The sequence below is a fragment of the Eupeodes corollae genome, chromosome 1 (assembly GCF_945859685.1).
Source record: "Eupeodes corollae chromosome 1, idEupCoro1.1, whole genome shotgun sequence".
NCBI classification, from domain to species: Eukaryota; Metazoa; Arthropoda; class Insecta; order Diptera; family Syrphidae; genus Eupeodes; species Eupeodes corollae.
Window position 1 is genome coordinate 303,411,698 of NC_079147.1, and position 21,185 is coordinate 303,432,882.

At 33.7% G+C, this 21,185-nt stretch overlaps 1 protein-coding gene across 1 annotated transcript; it reads right to left on the bottom strand.

The window, feature by feature from the left end:
• Positions 1 to 5,821: 5,821 nt before the first annotated feature.
• Positions 5,822 to 18,019, bottom strand: LOC129942498 (group XIIA secretory phospholipase A2). The gene is made up of 2 exons (XM_056051472.1): positions 17,434 to 18,019; positions 5,822 to 6,407 (listed from the first exon to the last, which is right to left on the bottom strand). Exons 1-2 carry the CDS (start codon positions 17,663 to 17,665, stop codon positions 5,944 to 5,946), a joined length of 696 nt encoding a protein of 231 aa, XP_055907447.1. The 5' UTR covers positions 17,666 to 18,019; the 3' UTR covers positions 5,822 to 5,943.
• Between the last annotated feature and the right edge of the window lie 3,166 nt (positions 18,020 to 21,185).

The following is a 21,185-nucleotide window of genomic DNA, read 5'->3' on the forward strand; positions in this document are numbered from 1 at the left end:
ATAATTTCCACTTCTATTTTCTTTTTTTTGGGGGTTTCTTGTTTTACTCTCAACAACAACAAACTCGGCTTTATTAGAATCATTTTTATTTGAAGGTCCGGGAATATTATTTTTTATTGAAGGGTCATTCATTGAAATAAATTTCATTTTTGAATTTTCATATGCCTGGTGCATATCACTATTTACGTGATTTAAATTATTGTTATTTGTCGATCAGACTTAGTGAAGAGTCAGGCATAATTTATGTCGCTAATTTGCGAGGTGAGGAATTTATTTGAGACATTTTAAGGGATGATAACTCTTTTTTGATATCATTTACATTCTCGGAAAGAACATTGAAATTGTTAATAAACTGGGAAAGATTAACACTTTTCCAGAATAATCTTCTTTCGGAAATTATATCAAAATCTTTGTCAATTATATCGACACAATTTTTATGAAAAAAACGACCGCAGAAATATTCGCATTTAACGTATTTAACTTCTTTGAATGGTTTTATACTTTCTACGCACTAAGTGCAAACTTTAGAAGATTTTATTAAATCGACTGTGAGAGAAGTTAGTCGAAGACTGGGCCGCATCTTAGCCATAACCTGACGAATGTTGGTTTTTAAAAGTCACTTACCGTATGACCATAACGCTCCCAATTGACGGTGACGATCGTTCTATCTTCGTTTTCGAAGAAGAAAAATCAAATCATGCCTCCGGACCAAAGGGCGCACAGGACAGTGACTTTTTGTGCATCTCTTCAATTGTTGAGGATTTTCAGATCCCCAAATACCAACATATTGTTCATTAACATACCCACCGAGTCGCTTGCGTTAATTTTGTTCGAAAAATCGCTATTCGCCTGTTGTTCAAGCACCCATTCAACGTATCTACGAAGTTGTGAATGGTCAGCTGGCTTCAACTGTTGTGTGAGCTGGACTTTATATGGATGCAGTATGTAAGTAAGACAGTCCTAATTCCTGGAAACGACGCGACGAAGAATCGACACATTCGGTCTCCGGCAACACTTTCACTTACGCAGTGATATCTTCAGTGGTACGAGTGAAACGATGATGGACAGGCCTTACAATAATTGTAATCAATAAAGTCTCTTCTTTCGTAGTTGGACGATTATGTAAACCATAATCCCCTCTTAAAGCACGGTATGTATGGCTGTGGCAGAATCACCATTTTTTTAGAAGGTTTTAACAATTTGTATGCCTTGTGCGATAGTTCAGCGATCCATTTTCTAAAATTACTTTCAATTGAACAAAAAAGTATTAAGTTGACTTTGATTCAAATGTCATCTTTTAATTTGTCTATCACAACAGGTTATTAAAATAAGCCTCTTATGTAAAATACAAACAAAAACGATGTTTTTAAGGCTAAGATCAAACTCAAAATATTTCGTACCAATAAAAAATTATTTTATGAAATACTAGAAGTATTCAAACTAAAGAAGCTCAAAAATCTCGAATTTTAAAAAGTAATATCTCAAATACCTGTTGCCTATTATGTAACTCGATTCTTCTTTTGATTCTATTCAAAACTCATTTCCGATTCTACTTTCAAATCGTACTACGTATGAAAGCAGAATCGGATGTCGGTTATACCTACTTGTTTCGAAAAAGTGTTTACTTTCGAACGAGTATCGAGTTGTTTGACATTTACAAAAAGTAAACATCAAATTTTTGGACAGTAATAATTATTACAAAAATTGATGGAATTTGGTTCAATTTGCAAGGAAATGAAGAACGGTACGAGCAAATTGAACGCAGAACAATGACAGATAATACCAAAATAAAACTTTGATAAACAAATATCTTCGCTCGCAAAAACATTTAGTGTAGAGTGATTATTTTCGATTTTGCCTTGTTTTGAATTCTACTTTCGAGTTACGTATGTAGTTCCTCGTACATTCGGAAGTTCATAAGAATATAGTTGGCACTACTAGGACTATTCGATTCTCGTAGAAATGAGAAGGGCCCCTGACATTCTAGTGATCTTGAGATCAAAATTTAATATATATTAAAAGCCCATTGGAAAAGTGTATTTTTATTGCCAAAAATAAAACTACCAAATATATTGAATTATTGTATGCCACAGGTTTCCATTGGTTAGGACAGCCACTTTAGTCCGTCATGGAATAGGACACACTTAGGCCAGTTTAAAGGCCCATTGTGATAACACATGAATCTTTAGTCTTTCTCCTAAGATCAATGAAAGCACTTTAAGTCTTTTACGAAACTTGAGAGGCTGATTATGCTAATATGATTTAGATCGTTTAGAAGAATTCTCCTGGGTACCCCCTCTCGACCTCTTCCTTGTCCATACACCTTCTCCAAAGTCATTTGAGAATATGCCTAGCCGTTAATATTCGTGGATGTTCTTTAAAACTCTCACTCATTGATTCTATTATAGATATTTGAACTTCTGCTTTTTGGGTGAGCTGTGTTTTTTAAAGACCACCATGAATTTTAAACCACTAAAAACAATTCATTTGAGAAGAAAAACTTTAACTGCACAAATGTTTTTTTAATATTCTGTTTGACAGAAATTCATTTTTTTTGAACAGATGATTCTATTTTCTTAAAAAAATATACAAATCTTTCTACTGATTTGTATTTCAATTTTACATAACTAAAAAATAGTAGATCTTCTTACACTATAATAACGTGAAATAAATATTAATTGCGCCTTTATTTTACTTTAAATAGTATGGTTCAATATATAAATGTTGTTCCTTTTGTGTCCAAGCAGAAGTGTTTCAGAGGGGCAGCATGTCCCCTCTTACATATCGCACATTTTAAATCTTCCTAAAAATACATTGGTTTAATTTTCTCACAATACTTTGACCATGCTATATAACAAACTGCCAGTCTTATTTCACTGTTGTAAAGTGCTATAAAGCCGTGCCGTGCAATAAGAATAACTTTCTAAACTTGACCTTATTGCACTTTAAGAAACTGAAATAAGGCCAATTTTTAGCAGTTGGTCATATTCCACCCTCACATTGTGAATAAGGCCAACTTACTTTTACGGTGAGGTATGTAACCCCCCTGCTAGGGCACAAATTAAGATTTAGGGTAGGTGCGAGGTTGCATAAGGGTAATAAGATCAACTGATGAACACCTTACAAAACTGAAATAATGCCATTTATTGAAATCTGGCCTAACTTCACTTTGTTTTTTTTTCACGGCACCTTAAAATTCATAGCAATTTTTTTTTTTGGCAGAAATCTGTATAAATTTGACTCATAGTTCACATTATTATTTTTGGTATTATACAAGATCAACTGAAGTCAATTAAAGCTCCAATGACACCTGAAAATATAACTAATTAGATAGATACATAGATAGATTTATTGATTTATGAAGAAAAATTTTACAAAATCTTTATGTTTAATTTACTTAAATCTTATAAGGCATGGCCAGAGGGGCCGTCAGCCAGATGAAAGCTCTGCTTACTGTTTTTATTTGAATTTTTTAAATTAATTGATTTTTTATTTTGAATTGAAAAGCTTTCACTTATTATTTTTCTTATATATGTACATAGTTTTCTGCTATTTTAATAAATTGTGCTAGTTGTTGTAGGTTTTTCCCATTTAAAATCGCCAGAAGATCAACTTCTTCTAAAATATTTTGTTGCCATATTTGTCGTGGGATTTCTGCCAGAATTAGACATTTTGCGATGAAATGAACTATATTTTCCCTTTCGTTGGTATTGCACATAGATCAAATCAAAGCTAGGTCATTGCGGTGCGGTATGAAGTTTAAAGATAACAACTCTCCTCTTGCTCGAAACAGGAAAGATTTTTGTTCACAAGTAAAATTTTCATTGAAATAGTTGCTTTGTCCTAAGTCATATTGGAGTTTTGAATATATTTCTCTGTGAAGTGAGCTTCTCGCCTTCTATGTTGTCATTCGTTGCTTTGGAATGGAGGTTATCCAGTAAATTACAGAGAAAAGGTTTCCACTCTGTAAAATTTTCCAAAGTCAAGCTGAAAGGTATTTCGCACGAGTCTGCTAAATTTTTCCATTCTTCAAACCATGAACTTTGGGACCTTATGACTGAGACTGCAATCTTCCTAGCAATTTTATCGGTGTGGCTGTTCATCAGTTTAACAATGTAATTGAAATGTAATCTAAGTGATTTTAGGTACAGTGGTGATAACTCAGTTTCGGTAAGAAGCATATAGTTTGGTGTTGTGTCCGGTAGACGAAACGGTCATTTTAAAAAGAATCGGAAAGGTTTTTCAGTGGTCTCCTTTTAACCTCAATGAGCATAGAGCTCTTTTTTGTATTAAATATTTTTGAATTAATTTATAATAAAATAATTGAAATCAAACTATAAATAAAGCGTTTGATTTACATCTTTGTAGATGTTTTCAATCAACCTTCCAAATTTAAGAGATATTCCGTCTCTAAACAGCTTGTAAATTAGGGCTTTTTTGTCGATAGAATCGAAAGCTGCTCGGAATTCGAGGAAAAAGTTGAATAATTCTTTGCGCCTACGAAGATATAGTTCAGCAATGTTCGTCAAGCTAAAGATCTGGTCCACTGTAGAATATCCTTTACTGAACCTAATTTGTGCTTCACTGAGAAGGTGCTTACTTTCGACCCATTTTCTGAGGCTGCATCTTAAGATTTACATAAATATTTGAGGCGAAGAGTTAAGAAAAGATATACCCCTATAGTTCGCTGGGTCCATCTTATCTGATTTTTTGTGTAGGGGAAAAATAATAGATTTTCTAAAAGAATCCGGTGCATTCCCTGTGGTGAAGATATCATTTTATACTTTTGTAAGATGCATAAGAAAATCTTTTGTTGCATATTTAAAGAATTTCGTTTGGGATCAGATCAACTCCGGGAGCTTTATTTTTCTTAATATTCGTTACAATTACTTCAACCTCTGAAATTGTTATTTCGCTATCTAGTATTAGGTTTTCAAAATTAGGCATGGCATACTGAATTGGTTGAGAGAAAAATTCTGCGTTCAACTGATTTTAAAAATGATGTTTAAGTGCTGATGCAGATAAAAGTTTTTTTGATCCAAACGTTTTTAATTTAGGGATTCTTATTGCTCTCCAAAAATCCGAAGAGTTTCCGCAGACAGCTATACTTTCTCCTTGTTTCTTCAAAAAGTATACTTTTTTGGCATTGCAAATAGCTTTGAAGGCTCTATTAGCAGTAATGTAATCAATGGCATTGAAGTTTTGGTACAAGTTTAAAAACGCAAAAGATTTTTTCCTCGCAGACTCACAGTCCTTATCATATCACGGTGATTTAGCTTTGCAGGGAACTGGATTAGATTGATGTGTAATGGCTGTGGATGTTATGATGTTCTACAAAACTTCTATCGTCAAAATGTTATCCTTTATTCTTTGTACTGTCATATTTCGGTTTAAACTCATTTGATACGCTTCAACTCGATTTTTGTTCCATTTCAGTTTTGGTAGAAGGCAATTTTGTGTTTCTAGTTTGTTGGTGACCAATGGCATATGTTCGGAGTATATCGGACTGTCCACCTCAAAATCAAAGATAAACAGAAATGTCGTTCGACGTGAAAAGATAATCTATAACAGATTGGCCTGGATTGCGGATGATAGTGAGTTTACCTTCCTCATCGCTTTTTTGTGTACCGTTCATAATGGACCGATCGAAAACATTTCCCATGTCCCAAATCATTTTAGCCCTAGCGTTTAACTTTTTATCTCTGGATTTTATTGCTAGTTGGTTTGGTATAATTTTGCATAGCAACAATTTAATGACTCCATATGAGTTCCCTTCTGTCTTATGTACCTGTTCTAGGCGAAAAATAAAAGAATGCAAACATTTCATTTTAAATAATTTATGCTTTTATTGTTTGTTTTACATTATAATACTACAAAGTGCACTGCCGAATCTACCAAATAAACAAAGCAAATATTTCACTAAATCTTTCAACCCTCCGTCACTCAAAACTCATCCTTCCAACCATATTTCTGTTTTTTGTCTTTGTCTTTATAGTTTTTGTTATTATTGTTATTATTATTATTACTGTATTGATTATTATTCTTCTGATATTTACTCTCTTTCGGTGGCTGACAATAGCAAGTTCTTTTTTGGGCATCCAAAAATGATTTACAGCCTAATGTCAGTGTACCAGTGAATAACATTTTAGCTGCTCCCTTACAACTTTTTATTACAATATCACTGGCTATTGTCTTGTCGTATGTCTCACAGTGTCTATAGAGACATCTTTTGAAGTCTAGATCACAGAGTTCTTTATCACTGTTGCAGGTGTCATAGCAAATATCATGATCATTACAGCAAGCACCCATTTCAGCAGCTGGTAAGTATTCTGTGCTAATGGACAGTCCCAACGATCCACATCCATCTGATGACGGGGTATAGAGCTTATTTTGGACGGCTTTTACATCTGGAACAATAAATAATAACATTTAAAACAGATGTTAAAATTTGGGTTAATATGAAGTATAAATTTAAAATAACACAAAATGAAACTTAAGGACGTGGTTATGCTCAGTTTCTCTACTGGTTTATTGATATGAGAACGTAAAAATTAAGAAAAAGCTGAGAAAACATTGCCTTAACACGATCGCTGCCGCCCAATTAACTTTCGTTTTTTTTTCATCCGGGTGCCTTTAGTGTTTCTTTGCATAAAAGTGTGTGTTTAGTGTTTATAAATTGTTCTGTGTTTTTGTTATTTTGTGTTTCGTCAATTTTTGAATGTTTTATGGGTGTGACTACCGGCGGGTCACACGGCACCTGATGAAACTGAAATGCATGAGGTGCCACGTGATTCACTGGCAGTCACAGTTACTTTCATTCCCTATGATATTTTTTGTCAACAAGTAGCTTTGTATCATTACCAGATATAAATTGAAATACATTTTGCAATGAATTCCAGGATGTTTTATGGAAACCGTAATCGAGACAGGGATTCCGATAATTAAGATTTGGATTTTGAGGCTTCCAGTTCGGATTAATATATTCCATCTGGGGAAAATTCAAGCGAATACTCGGAATCGTCTTTTGAAATTTTCGGATCAAGTTATGATTTCAAATGTTTCTGATGGAACTCTAACCGAGTGGACAACAGTGAGTGGCCAATCCCTCAAAGCGTTCACTTTCGAACAGAATGGTGTTGTAAATATTCAACCTCAAGCATCTTCAACGGTCACAGAAGAGGTCTTTCGGCTTCTTCTTCTTCTCGCTCAAAGGAGTGGCTAGACAGTGACACTAACGTCCAAGAGGTACAAAAATTCCTTGGAGTGGTGATGTATACGGGCATTGTAAAATATCCATCTATTGCTCACTACTGGAGCACTGACAAGTTCTTGCAAAATCCCTTCGTTCAAGTGATGATGCGGAATAGATTCCAGTTACTTTTGAAGTTCATTCACTTTGCGAACAATTCAATAAACAGTAGAAAAAGTTTGGAAAAAGTAAGTGGACTTTTGGACTTACTTGAAAAAACTTCGTCAAAGCTAGAAGCACGAAAGAAATGTTGGCAGTAGATGAATCAACGGTCCCTTGGCGCGGTAGGCTGCAATTCCGGCAGTATAACCCAGGAAAAGCCGTATATTCAGGCAAAACTGATTCAAGTAACCAAAGAGGAAAAGATACCCAAAGCACATCGTATTCGACTCGAATTGTCTTAGACTTGGTCCTTGTCTTAGACTTGGCCCTTGTCTTAGACATGATGGTTAGTGCGATGGACTGTAATTGACATTTACACCACACTCTTCAAAAATGCACTGAATAATGCATATTACCCAATACATTGGAAGACCGCTGTGGTTCATCCTCTCCCGAAAAAGGGAAAGGACAACTGAAACCCGTCAAATCTTCGGTTGATAAGTCTTCTTCCGAGCATCAGCAAATTTTTCGAAATAATCATTAATAGGGCTCTGACTAAGTGGGCTGCGGACAACAAAATAATTCCGGATAAACAGTTCGGCTGTTTTTTAGCAGTCGTCTTGACCCCAGAGTGAAGGTAATTAACTACATGGCCCTCATACGGCCAATGATCGTTTATGGTTGTCCTGTGTGGTTCAACGTTGCCCCTTCCCAGATGGAGAAGTTTCGGGTGTTCGAGCGGCAGTGTTTACGACGCTGTACCGGCTTATATCGAACAGCCGAATCTCCTTATGTGCATTACTATTGCAGCGAGGTCCTATACAATGGGGCTCGAATCAACAGAATTGACAATTTCGTGATAAAACTCGTTCGAGGTCACATTGCAAGAGCTATGTCTTCGACCAACAATTTAATTTTCGGGGCGTGCACGCTTGAGCGGCTTCATTCCACCAGAGGCATTCCTCTTTTTAGACAAATGCGGATACATGATAGATTGTCAGTTCCGTTAATCTACCACGTCAGACGAAGAACCGTGGATAGGCGACTCCCATACAATCGGGACGTCATGGCACAAGGCGGAGCCGAGCTCCTTCGGTTCAGTAGGGCTGTGTGCGAACGGGACCGAACTGATAGGGTGAAGCAGGAGAACCAGTTTTGGTGGCTTCAATCGGCACTTGATATTGGGTAATTGGGATGGGGTTTTAAGCCTTGGACGGCTAATACATACTTGTTTTATAGTTTTAGGGTTTAGTTTTAAGTAGAATAGGCATGGTGGTACAAAAAAAAATTAAAAACAAAAAAATAAAAAAACAAAAGAAAGAAAAGAAAAAAAACATGGAATATAAAAGAAGAAAAAAAAATTATAAAAACATACAAAAAAAGACAATAAAATATAAAAACAAAAAACGTTAGATTTGCTGCTGTGGTTGTTCTAGTTTTAAGTAGTTTATAGGTAGAATAGGTAGTTTAAGTTAGCTTTAAGTTTTATATTAAGGACCTTATTTTAAGTAGTTTTTAAGTAGAGGGTCTTGATATTAGTTTTTTTTTTCAAAATTTTCTAATAAATACAAAAATAAATGAAATTTAAATTGAAGTAAAATAGATATTAGGGCCACCATTAAGTAAGTTGTAAGTTATGGATAATTAGGCTCGTTTTATGAATTTTTGTCTAGCTTTCAGATAAGTTTAAGAATGAAGTAATAAAAATAAATTTAAAAAAAAGAGCGCTGGACTGTCATGCAAGGGGTCTTGAGTTCAATCTCTGCCTGTGCCACCTAACTTTTTTCACGGGTACTGCCTCTTGCGAGGAATTGACAAATTCTGCAAAAGTAATTCTTGTCCTGAAAAGTGCTTTCTCAAATTTATCGTTCGGATTCGGCTTAAAATTGTAGGTCCTATCCATTCCTGACAACAGTACTCGCACACTGGAATGGTTGAGAGTTATAAGTCACTAGGCCTTGGTTCCCAACGGACTGTTGCGCCACCCAATTTATTTATTTAAATTTAAAACAATTGCCACAGGTAATTTGTATACATCCATTTCTTTAGCTAAAAACCTCAAATACATCTCACTGAAACTCTACGCCAAGCTCAGAAAAAATGAAGTAAAATGGCTTGAAAATTCAGCAGTCGTATATGTCAAATGGAAAAAAATGCGTTGGGTACAAAACATGGTTTGGAGAAAGTACCTACAGGAAAGCGGTCGAGGCAAGGTGATGAAATTCGAAAATTGCGTTTTATTGTGGACTATAATCATACTAAGAAAGGTATTGACATATCCGATCAAATGGCTTGTTATTTTACACACTTCTACCCAAAACTTTTAGATGGTATCATAAAATAGCCTAGGTTATACACGGTGATTTTTTAAGAGCTTGAGAACTTTTAAAAAAAAAAAAACGCATAAAATTTGCAAAATCTCATCGATTCTTTATTTCAAATGTTAGATTGGTCCATGACATTTACTTTTTGAAGATAATTTCATTTAAATGTTGACCGCACCTGCGTCTTAGGTGGTCCATTCGGAAAGTCCAATTTTGGGTAACTTTTTCGAGCATTTCGGCCGGAATAGCCCGAATTTCTTCGGAAATTTTGTCTTCCAAAGCTGGAATAGTTGCTGGCTTATTTGTGTAGACTTTAGACTTGACGTAGCCCCACAAAAAATAGTCTAAAGGCGTCAAATCGCATGATCTTGGTGGCCAACTTACCGGTCCATTCCTTGAGATGAATTGTTCTCCGAAGTTTTCCCTCAAAATGGCCATAGAATCGCGAGCTGTGTGGCATGTAGCGCCATCTTGTTGAAACCACATGTCAACCAAGTTCATTTCTTCCATTTTTGGCAACAAAAAGTTTTTTAGCATTGAACGATAGCGATCGCAGCATCTTTGAAAAAATACGGTCCAATGATTCCACCAGCGTACAAACCACACCAAACAGGGCATTTTTCGAGATGCATGGGCAGTTCTTGAACGGCTTCTGGTTGCTCTTCACTCCAAATGCGGCAATTTTGCTTATTTACGTAGCCATTCAACCAGAAATGAGCCTCATCGCTGAACAAAATTTGTGGATAAAAAAGCGGATTTTATGCCAACTTTTCTAGGGCCCGTTCACTGAAAATTCGACGTTGTGGCAGATCGTTCGGCTTCAGTTCTTGCACGAGCTGTATTTTATACGGTTTTACACCAAGATCTTTGCGTAAAATCTTCCATGTGGTCGAATAACACAAACCCAATTGCTGCGAACGGCGACGAATCGACATTTCACGGTCTTCAGCAACACTCTCAGAAACAGACGCAATATTCTCTTCTGTACGCACTGTACGCATTCGTGTGGTTGGTTTAATGTCCAATAAAGTAAATTGAGTGCGAAACTTGGTCACAATCGCATTAATTGTTTGCTCACTTGGTCGATTATGTAGACCATAAATCGGACGTAAAGCGCGAAACACATTTCGAACCGAGCACTGATTTTGGTAATAAAATTCAATGATTTGCAAGCGTTGCTCGTTAGTAAGTCTATTCATGATGAAATGTCAAAGCATACTGAGCATCTTTGTCTTTGACACCATGTCTGAAATCCCGCGTGATCTGTCAAATACTAATGCATGAAAATCCTAACCTCAAAAAAATCACCCTTTATAAGGAGAATAAGAACTGCTCAATTTAAGAGTTCAGAAAATTGAATTGCGAAGCTTTGTGTAACCCTGTCTTGAAAGCACATGCATCCACAGTTAAGGAAACTGAAAGCAGGGGTTCCAGAAATAGGAAAATAAGAAAACGCTGTGTAGATTGCTATAGCAATATTAGCGAAAGGGAAGGCAGAAACGCTGCTGTCTAGAAGAAAAAAAAGGTCACAATTTTTTGTGGTACGTGCGATATAATCCTCCTTAATGTTAAGATTGCTTTAGCAAGCATCAAATCATAATGTACACATTTTTTACAATCATTCAAAGTGAATTCTAGTTTATTGTTTATATTATTAAATTTTTTCTATTTTTTTTTCAATACCAACCACCAAAAAATGGATACATTTCGGCAAAACTGTAAAAGAGTACAAGTTGTGCCCGCCTGAGGGTCACACGGCAGTGAACGAGTTAAGAGGTTAGGGTTAAGAACTTTACAGGATTTTTCTTATGAGTGTTTAAATAAGTGTTGTACTTTCAAACTAGTTAGTAAGTAATACATTTATTTACAATAAATTTAATAGCATTATTATACCGGTTTATAATGCTCTTGTATAGAAAGTGTGTGTTTAAAAATACGTTTAATTTAAAAATTCAATGAAATTCAATTTAATCTCATTTATCAGTGGTTATTTTTTCAAAATCGTGTTAAAAACTGTAAGCGTTTTTGAAATAACAAATTTAAGAAAATATTGTGGTAAGCAATCTAAATATCTGATTAATTATTAGATACAATTACCAGATACAGTGGTCGACAAATAATTATAAGCGATTTATTTCTTATGAGATAAGGCTTACAGTCAATCCCTTGAAAAGTTCTAAAATAAATTTAAAATTTGATCTAATAGCTGTCAGTTTATTTTTTAAATAAGGATTTTATTTAGAACTCACTGCACTTATTTCGTTGGATCTCATTGTAAATTTATTATTAATTAATTTTGGATCAATATAACAAACTTCTATCAAATATTTCACTACTTTTATTGTACCAAGTAGATTCGTTGACATTATTTTCTGACATTCTATCAATAAATTATATTGAATGTTTATCACTTAATTCATTTTATCATTTTCTTAATGTCATATATTTTTGATATTATTGTAAAGAAATATTCTAAGAGCTGAGGGCTAATTTTTGGCCTGAAAGGAAACCAGATGAAAGTAATTTTACAGGTAGACCTAGAGCCGGCAGCAAATTTTGGAAGTGGAGTGATAACCAAAATCTATATGCATGTATGTGTCGATATACGCAACACTATGCCAAATTCAACCGTCTGGCAGGTTTTTTTTTACCCGGTAGCGGGGTTGGGCATTCGAAAATGGTCATTTTTAACTTCCCAAAGGAAGTTATTGTAATGGGTCCGATTTGTCAAATTGAAAATTTTGACATTTCTCGACGTTTCAAGGTCCCTAGAGTCGAAATAAAAGATTTTTAGAAAGATGTCTGTGCGTGCGTGTGTACGTACGTTTGTACGTCCGTACGTCCGTACGTCCGTACGTTCGCGACGTTTTTTTCGTCGTCCATAGCTCAAGAACCAGAAGAGATATCAACTTCAAATAAATTTTGTTATACAGATAATAAGGCAGAAAGATGCAGAAAGGGCTCTCAAGAAAATTGCGTGGGTGTTTTTTTTTTCACTATAGCAGGTTGAAAAAAAGGTGAAAATTTTGGTTAACCCTAAATATCTTACGAACCAAAAACGCTAGAGACTTGAATTAAATTTTATAAAATATATTGTAACGTGATACCAAACAGATATATTTTTTGAAAAAAATCATAACATATATCATATAACGGTTCTTTTTATAAATCAATAAAACTGAAAAAAAAATTTGTCACCTCCAAAATTTTACGACTGAAATATGATTTCATCTCTAAAACAATTTTGTGCAACGAAAAATAATGTTTTTGACATCTGATAAAATTTTGACAAAAATTGAATTGACAGTTTTTATTACAAAAAATAAAAACCTAAAAAAAAATGTATAAAAGTTGGTAAAAATTGATTTTCGACTCAAATATCTTTTCAAAACTTTGAGATATTGGCTTTAATTTACTTTTATATTTCAAAACATCTTGTTGTCAACATTCAGTTAAAGTTTGAAAAAAATCGATTAGACAGTTTTTGTACAAAAAATTAAAAACCGAAAAAAAAAATTAACAAAAGTTCGTAAAAAATGATTTTCGACTCAAATATCTTTTCAAAACTTTGAGATAATAGATTCTAAGTAATTTTTTCTTATAAGAAATATTGTTTTCAACATTAGGACAAATTTTGAGAAAAATCGAATTGACAGTTTTTTTACAAAAAATAAAACTCTAAAAAAAACAATACCTACTAAAACTTGGTAAAAATTTACTTTCGGCTCAAATAGATTTTCAAAAATTAAATATATTTGCATCAAACTTATCTTATTTCACAGAAAATATTGTTTTCAATATTCAGTTATTTTTATATAAAAATCCAACAGTCCGTTTTTTTCATAAAAAATAAAATCTACAAAAAATAGAGCGCAAATTTGGTAAAAATACATATAGACAAACTTTTAAGCAAGACAAATCGACAGACAGGATGGGAAGTTATCAGTTTGGGTCGCATCCCAGCCTCTTTTTTTGATTTTGGGTTCGAAGTGATAACCACTTAAATGGATATATACACAATAGGGGATGGTGCCCTGATGTCAAAAAAGTGTGACAAAAACGTTTTACTTTCAGTCTTCCCCTTGCCAGACGCATTTTAACATATTTAAAAGAATTTCACAAATTAAATCCTTAATAACTATTTTCCTACTAACCATAACCAAAACAATCATATACCAAAATGTTAGAAAAATTCTCCTGATTGTAAAGGTATGTGTTCAAGACGTTTTATTTTCAGCCTTCCACTTGCCAGACGCATTTTAACGCTTTTTAAAAGAATTTTTCAACTTAAATCCTTTAATACGTAGATACCAATGTGCTTATTGTAGTTCTCAATTCTCTTCCTTACTTGAAAAATAAGGCTGAATATATGGCTGGAAATAGGGAACATTTCTAAGAACTCATAAAGGTATGAAAGTATAAAATAAACATTAAAAAAGACATACTAAATCTATCTTTATATTGTTAAGGTTTTAACACATAAAAGAAATGTATCTTAGTTTGGGTCCGACGCTTTGTGCTGCGCGTTTCTCTTTCACAGCTTTACTGGTTGTGACTACACGCCAAGTTTTTTTTAAGGAAGGAAAAGTGAAATATTTTGAAATTCGTAAGGGTTCTATAGAATTTCAAAAGGATTTTTCAAAATTCGAACAAACTTTCTTATGTAAGTGAAGAGGACATTCTAAGAATAGAGGAATTTCTTTGAAAAATGTATAAAACAACCGCCCTCAAAGTGAATATAAGAATTTCTATACAAAACATATAAGCCGACTTCGAAAACAAATTTCAAACACATTAAAAGTAAGTTAAACATTTTTCTTTAAAACCTTAAGCAATTATATCCTTAACCATATTATCTGAAGGTTTTGAAGGTAGTTTATTGCCACCAAATAGAAGCGTCTTACTGCAACAAATTAATCGTTGCAACTATATATGCCACATTTGGAAAAGTGCAATATTAAATACAGGGATACAACTTTCCCCATTTCATGGTCAAATTAAAATGGCTCAACGGAGTCGTGGCCCAAGCAAATTATTGAAAATTTAATTATCTGTGATGAAAATGATATTGAAGAACACAATATTTCGCAAAATTCTTCTGAAGAATATTTTTTTTTTATAATTTCAAAATTTCGTTCAATTTTGTGTCATGTGATTCAATAATTTTTTTCTAAATAAAATACAATTGTTTTCTGATTTTTTGATGTATCATTCATGTGGTTATCATTTCGGCCCAAAAAGTTAATTTTCGCGCATTTTGGCAGCCGTCTGGCAAAGGGCCAGGAAGCAACATGGTCTGGGGATACTTCTCTGGACAGGGAGTAAAGGCTATACTAAAAAAGTCTAAAAAAATGTTCGTGGTACGCAAAATCCGGTAGAAAATACCAGCACAAAAACTGGTACAATAGTAGAGATTTCGTGGTAAATAACTCCAAATTTCATGGTGAAAATCAAAAAACCAGAAATCTGGTAGAATCTAACAAGTACCAGGAGATTTTTTTTTACCAGATTTCTTGGTATAAAAAAAATGTGGTAAAATACTGTGGGTAAATAACTCCATATTTCGTGATAAAGAAATCTGGTTTCCTGATAAAATTTTTAACAGAAAATTTTCTGGTAAATGTTACCAGCGTTCTGGTAGAAAGTATTTTTTTCTGGTAAAATGAAGATTATCTGGAATCTGGTAAAGAGAACCCGAAATTAATTTTCTGGTATATTTTTTCCTGGTAGATAAAATCAGTCTTCTGTTATTTATTACCATAAATATACTGGGAGTCTTAAAATTATCTTTTATCTAGAAAATAAAAGCAGGAATTTTATTGTCTGGTAAATATTTTCCTCTTAAAAAAACCTGTCTTTTGAATTTTTTTGGAGCATTTCCCCATAAAATTTTAGTACAGTAAACCTATCAAGCCTTTCCCGCTAAATAATTGTAAGCTACATGGCGCTTCCGATAATTTAATTTAGAGAAAAATTTTCATTCCTTTTTTTTTGTACATATTGATATGAAAAGTTTTCTTTAGGAATATTACCCATATCTTATGCTTTCTTTTTAGTAGGAGGAATACAATCAAAAATATGCTATGCATAGTTCATAGTTTGGTGGGAAGAGCTTAATATTCTACCAGAATTCAGCTACATTTTGAGAAAAAAATTCCGGTATATTATACAAGAATTCTAGTACATTTTTAGAAAAAAATATTCCTGGTATATATTTTACCGGAATTCTAGTACAATTTTACAAGGAAAAAATCCTGGTATATTCTACCAGAATTCTGATACATTTTTACCAGAAGAAAAAAATATTCCCGGAATTCTGGTTTATTTTTACCAGGAAAAAAAATGAATTACTTGGTATATGCTACCAGAATTCGGGAACATTTTTAACAGCTAAAAAATATTTCTGGTATATTCTAATAGAATTCTGGTACATTTTTACCAGGAGAAAAAAATATTTCTGGTACCTATAAATAAAGTTGCTTTAGATTTGGCCAGAATTCTGGTTCATTTTTACCAGGAAGAAAAGAATTACCTGGTATATACTAACAGAACTCTGGTACATTTTTACCAAGAAAAAGATATTCCAGGTTTATTCCCGGTATAATTTTTAACAGGAAAGAAATTATCCTTTCGTGATCATAAAGTTGAGGTGATGGAATGGTAAGCACAGTCTCCTGATCTCAACCTAATAGAGAATATATGCGAGATTGTTGATCGGAGGATTGTACGCAAAAGGTATAATACTCCAAACGATCTATCACTTTTATCACGAATCTTATTAAGAGTATGCCTAGAAGATGCAGAGCAGTGGTCAAAAATATTGGTTTCGCCACTAATGTTGATTTAAAATCATGTTCTTAAGTAGATTACTTTAAATAAAGTTGCTTTATGTTTGGGCAGACAGAAACAAAGTTTTAAAATTGTAATTTATAAGGAGTGAAATATTATTTTTCGATATTTCAAGTTCAAAGAACTTTGAAAACTTTAAAGAAATAAATATATGCATTTTTAAGTATTTAAACTAAAGAGATTTTTTTTAAGTAAAACATTGGTTTAGTTTTGTCCAACACTGCATCTAATAAAATCCCGATTCTGAAATGTTGCTATATTTTATAGTATTTCTAGCAACAAAAAGTACCCAAGAAACCATTTTTTGTTGGTCTTCTAAACGGCTGAAGTTTATTTTTAACTAATCAATTTTTTCTGATAAAACGAACATTATCCACCCTTAGATCTTTTGAACTATCATAATTTCAAAACTGATGATTACAAAAATGTCAAAGAACTTACTGTAACTGACCGTTACGTACTATTTATTTTTAAGAGAGACAGATGTGGTACAATTTAATTGGAACACGTACTTATTACCAGAATCTTATTTTTACCTGAGATTGTCACGATGATGATAAAATCAACCCCATATTAGTATTTTTCTTGCAAGTACACAGAATCATGTGCGGTTAGTTACCTAATTTGAACTTAAGTTTCACCACTCAATGTCTGTGTATCTATTTCCAGTGTCTCACAGTGTAAATGTAATGTGTACTCAGTTTCTCTTAAATCACACCATCATCCACACATGAAATGTCAAAACTCAACAAATAGACCTGTCAAAAGTTTTTTTCTTTTTCTTTGATAGCGCAAAATGATTAAACGAAGATATCAAACAAAAACTTAAAGTATTTTTATCTTTTATCTACTGCAAGGCCAAAAAGCAGATGATTAATAATTCAAATAGATAAATACAAAAATTCTTACCACCCGGACAAGTGAAAACACAATTCTCATCAACTGCCGCATCGAAGACTTCGTGAACAACTTTAAATTTCTTCGCCACAGTAATGACATTGTGGAAGACATCACCGAAAATTGCCTCTGCAGCGATAATTGCATCACGCAAACTTGCAATCGTACTCGAACCATAACCCGAGTACGCGTAAGTTAGGAATGTCAATGCGTATATAGCAAGTTTCATATAAGAAAATTGCATTTCTGTTTTGTATCTTTTTGCACTTCGAACTCTTTCTATATAAAACAAAAGTATCTAGATGCGTACAATACTCCGAACCAAGCGGTACACGACCAAAAACTTCGAAAAACACAAAACACTCCTCAGTCCTCCCAGCGAAGGAACCCGACTGTCATCCAAGTGTGTTATTTAAAAGTCAATCCATACAAATAATATTTGTATCTATATTTTTCTTATAATTTTGCTTTAAAAACTTTGTGATGATGATGACTTTTTTGATATATCTTTTGCTTTTCTATAGTTTTGCAAAGAAAGCGAACATTTTATTTTTAAATTACCCACGTTGAGTTTGTTTTGTTTTTTTTATTGGGATTTGTTTATGGTGATTTGTGATAGAGAATTATAGAAGGGAGGTATTCACCACGAATAGTTTGACGTATAGTGTGGGGAGATACATTTGGTTTGACATTTGGCGTCATTTTGGATTGTTGAATGTTACAACAGAGAATCTAAAACTGTATGTGAGTACAGTAGAGTTCAATTATCTGAAAACTGAATACGTAAGCGGGAAAGATCTTAAAACAAAATTATGGCAATGCATACGCAAGATCCAGGGGGGTGGTGGTAGTAGACCGGACCTCCGTTGAAAGATTATTTTGTTTAAATTTTAGTCGAAACTATCTTACAATACTACTTTTAACTGAGAACTGGACCAAGAATCGGAAATCCAAACCTATTCCAATAGCTCAGCACAAATTCATCAAATTTTGACCAAAACGATCCAAGGGGTGGTCATAAGAGTCATTAAGCTTATACCGTTTAGCTGTATAAGTAAAGATTTCATCAAAGATTTGTTAATAATTTAACGATATTCACCAAAAAGTGGTTTGCAGTCAAAAACAACTAAAATCTATGTTTTCACAAAGTTTAGAATTCGAAAAATCCTCAGTAATGCTTTAACTTGTTTATAAGATTTTTTCTGAGAGAGAGCAAATATTAAGGTTCTTGAACAGTAACCTTGAATAAAAAGCCGCCAATTTGATACTAAGTTGCCTCTTAATTCCTGAAGCTCGTCTCCAATTCCTTCTTATTTTATTTTGACTGATATAAAAATAGTGTTAGACTTTCTTTAGGTATTTTTTTTCTTTCAAAATTGATTTTCTAAAAAATACAAAAACTTTTAACATCTTAAAAAATTAAAGAAATCTACTTTTTGAAATAACTTTGAATATATATGTCCCACAATTGCTAATTGAAAAACAATTAATTTAATATAAAAACTTAGAATACCTCGAGAACTAAAGTGAAAAGAGATTCTGTAACGTTTAATTTGTGAGTGCCACACTTAAGTTTCATCCCAACTTATTTGTTCACCTTAACTTGTTTGTGTTAATTTTTTGGAGAAACTATGAATTAATTCAAGAACCAAACATTTTTCTTTCTAAAATTTGTAAGTTTTGTTGACTTCTTTAATTTGTAAGTTTTGTTGATTTCTTAAGAAGAAAATATTTTCAAAGGGTTGATGCAAAACAGCAATTTTTTAAAATTTGTCTTCGAGCATCATCTCCAATATTTGAGTAAACAGACTGATGATAATAGACAGAAAATTTTTCATAATAGATCTTGTTTTACTTTCCTGAAATCGTTCTGAATAGTTGGAAAAGAGCATTTGGTCAGCCCAACCCCAAAACAGGAGAATCTTCCTCACCCTCCAATTATAGACTGATTGCAAATATGTCCCTTCTTCCCAAGGTCATGGAAAAGCTGATAAATTATCAGCTTGAGAAATATCTACTAGAAAGAAAGCTCTTTAATGACGGGCTGTACGCTCGGTCTACAAATTATCTCTTAGCTTACCTCACCGAACAATGAACAAATTTTTACATCGTCTTAAAGAAAGAAAGATTGCCCTTGAACATTTAAAGGCAATTGATAGAGTTTGTCAACAAGCTCATTTAGTGTTGATGAATTTTTCTTCGTTTAGTTAGAAATCACGGTCCGTTTCATGTAAGATTGGGCAGGTACAAATCTGATATCTACAAAATAAAAGCTGGTGTGCCCCAGGGTTCCTTTTTGTCCCCGACACTTTTCCTTATTTTTGATAAGTTTCTTAGTGAAACTTCTAACCTTCTAAATCATTTCGCTGGTGACAATACCGCAGCTTTTCGTATTCTTTTTTAGATTTCCATCCTTGTCCTTTTCATGCGAATTATTAACGTCGGTGTCTAATGGGGAATCAAAAAACGTGCAGAATTGTCTACTGAATCAAAAGCGCAACACTCAATCAAAACCGCCATCCATAAGTGGTACTTCCATTAAAATTTTGTGTAGCAATTGTTTCACGTTTAATATCGTTCTTTTAGTCAGTAACTAGTTTTAACATAAGTGCGACCTTAGCTATTCAACAAGGATTAGTGAATCACTTCTATCAATTATTTAAACGCGTTTATATAGATAATCGAGTTGTAGGTATTATTCTTTTTTAATTATTAAAAATTAATTCAGGGTAAGAAGTACAAGATAGATCACTCTTATTTATGGAAAAAGATAGAGAAAGAAAGTTGTGAATGACTCTCCATTTGTTAACTCTTTAGAGAAAGCAAATATCTTTGCTAGGCAGTTCGCCGCCAATTCAACGCTGCCAGTGAGTGTTATGACTTCCCCTGTACTTGAGCGAGTTAATGATTCTATGGGGAGAATCTTGTTTCGCACTCGTACTGTAGCGAGAGTCCTAAAAGATTTTAACATACATAAATCTGCTGGTCCGCAAGGTGTCCCCGTTACTGTTCTGAAGAGGTGTTCTTCAACGCTGGCAAAACCACTGAGTAAGCTTTTCCATCTGTCCTACTCCTCATGTCTCGTTACGAGCGGATGGAAAACTGCATTTGTCCAGCCTATTCCCAAGAAAGGCGAATCTTCCTCACCGTCTACTTACCGACCGATTGCACTTACGTCCCTTCTTTCTAAGGTCATGGAAACGCTGATTAATTATCAGCTCAAGAAATATCTCGAAGATTGAAAGCTTCTTAATGACCAAAAATACGGCTTTCGTATTAATAGGTCCACTGGTGATCTCATGGTTCATCTCACGGAACAGTGGAACAAATCTTTAGATAGTTTTGGAGAAAGTAAGATTATATTTCAAAAGCATTTGATAGGGTTTGGCATCAGGCTCTCTTATAGAAAATGAGTGCTTTCGGATTTCATGAATCCATCCTTCATTGGATTAGTAATTACCATTCTAATCGTTCAATACAAGTGGTATTGGATGGATTCAAGCCTGAAAACCATAAAATAAACGCTGGTGTGCCCCAGGGCTCTGTTTTTATCTCCAACACTCTTTCTCATATTTATTAATGATCTCTTGTCGGCAACATCTAATCCAATACATTGTTTCGCTGACGATAGTACTTTTAGCTTTTCATATTCGTTTTCAGATTCACACCCCTCTTCACCACATGTGGAACTGCAACGACAAAATATGATAAGCTCATTAAATTCCGACTTAAACAGCATTGTACAATGGGGAATAAGAAACCGC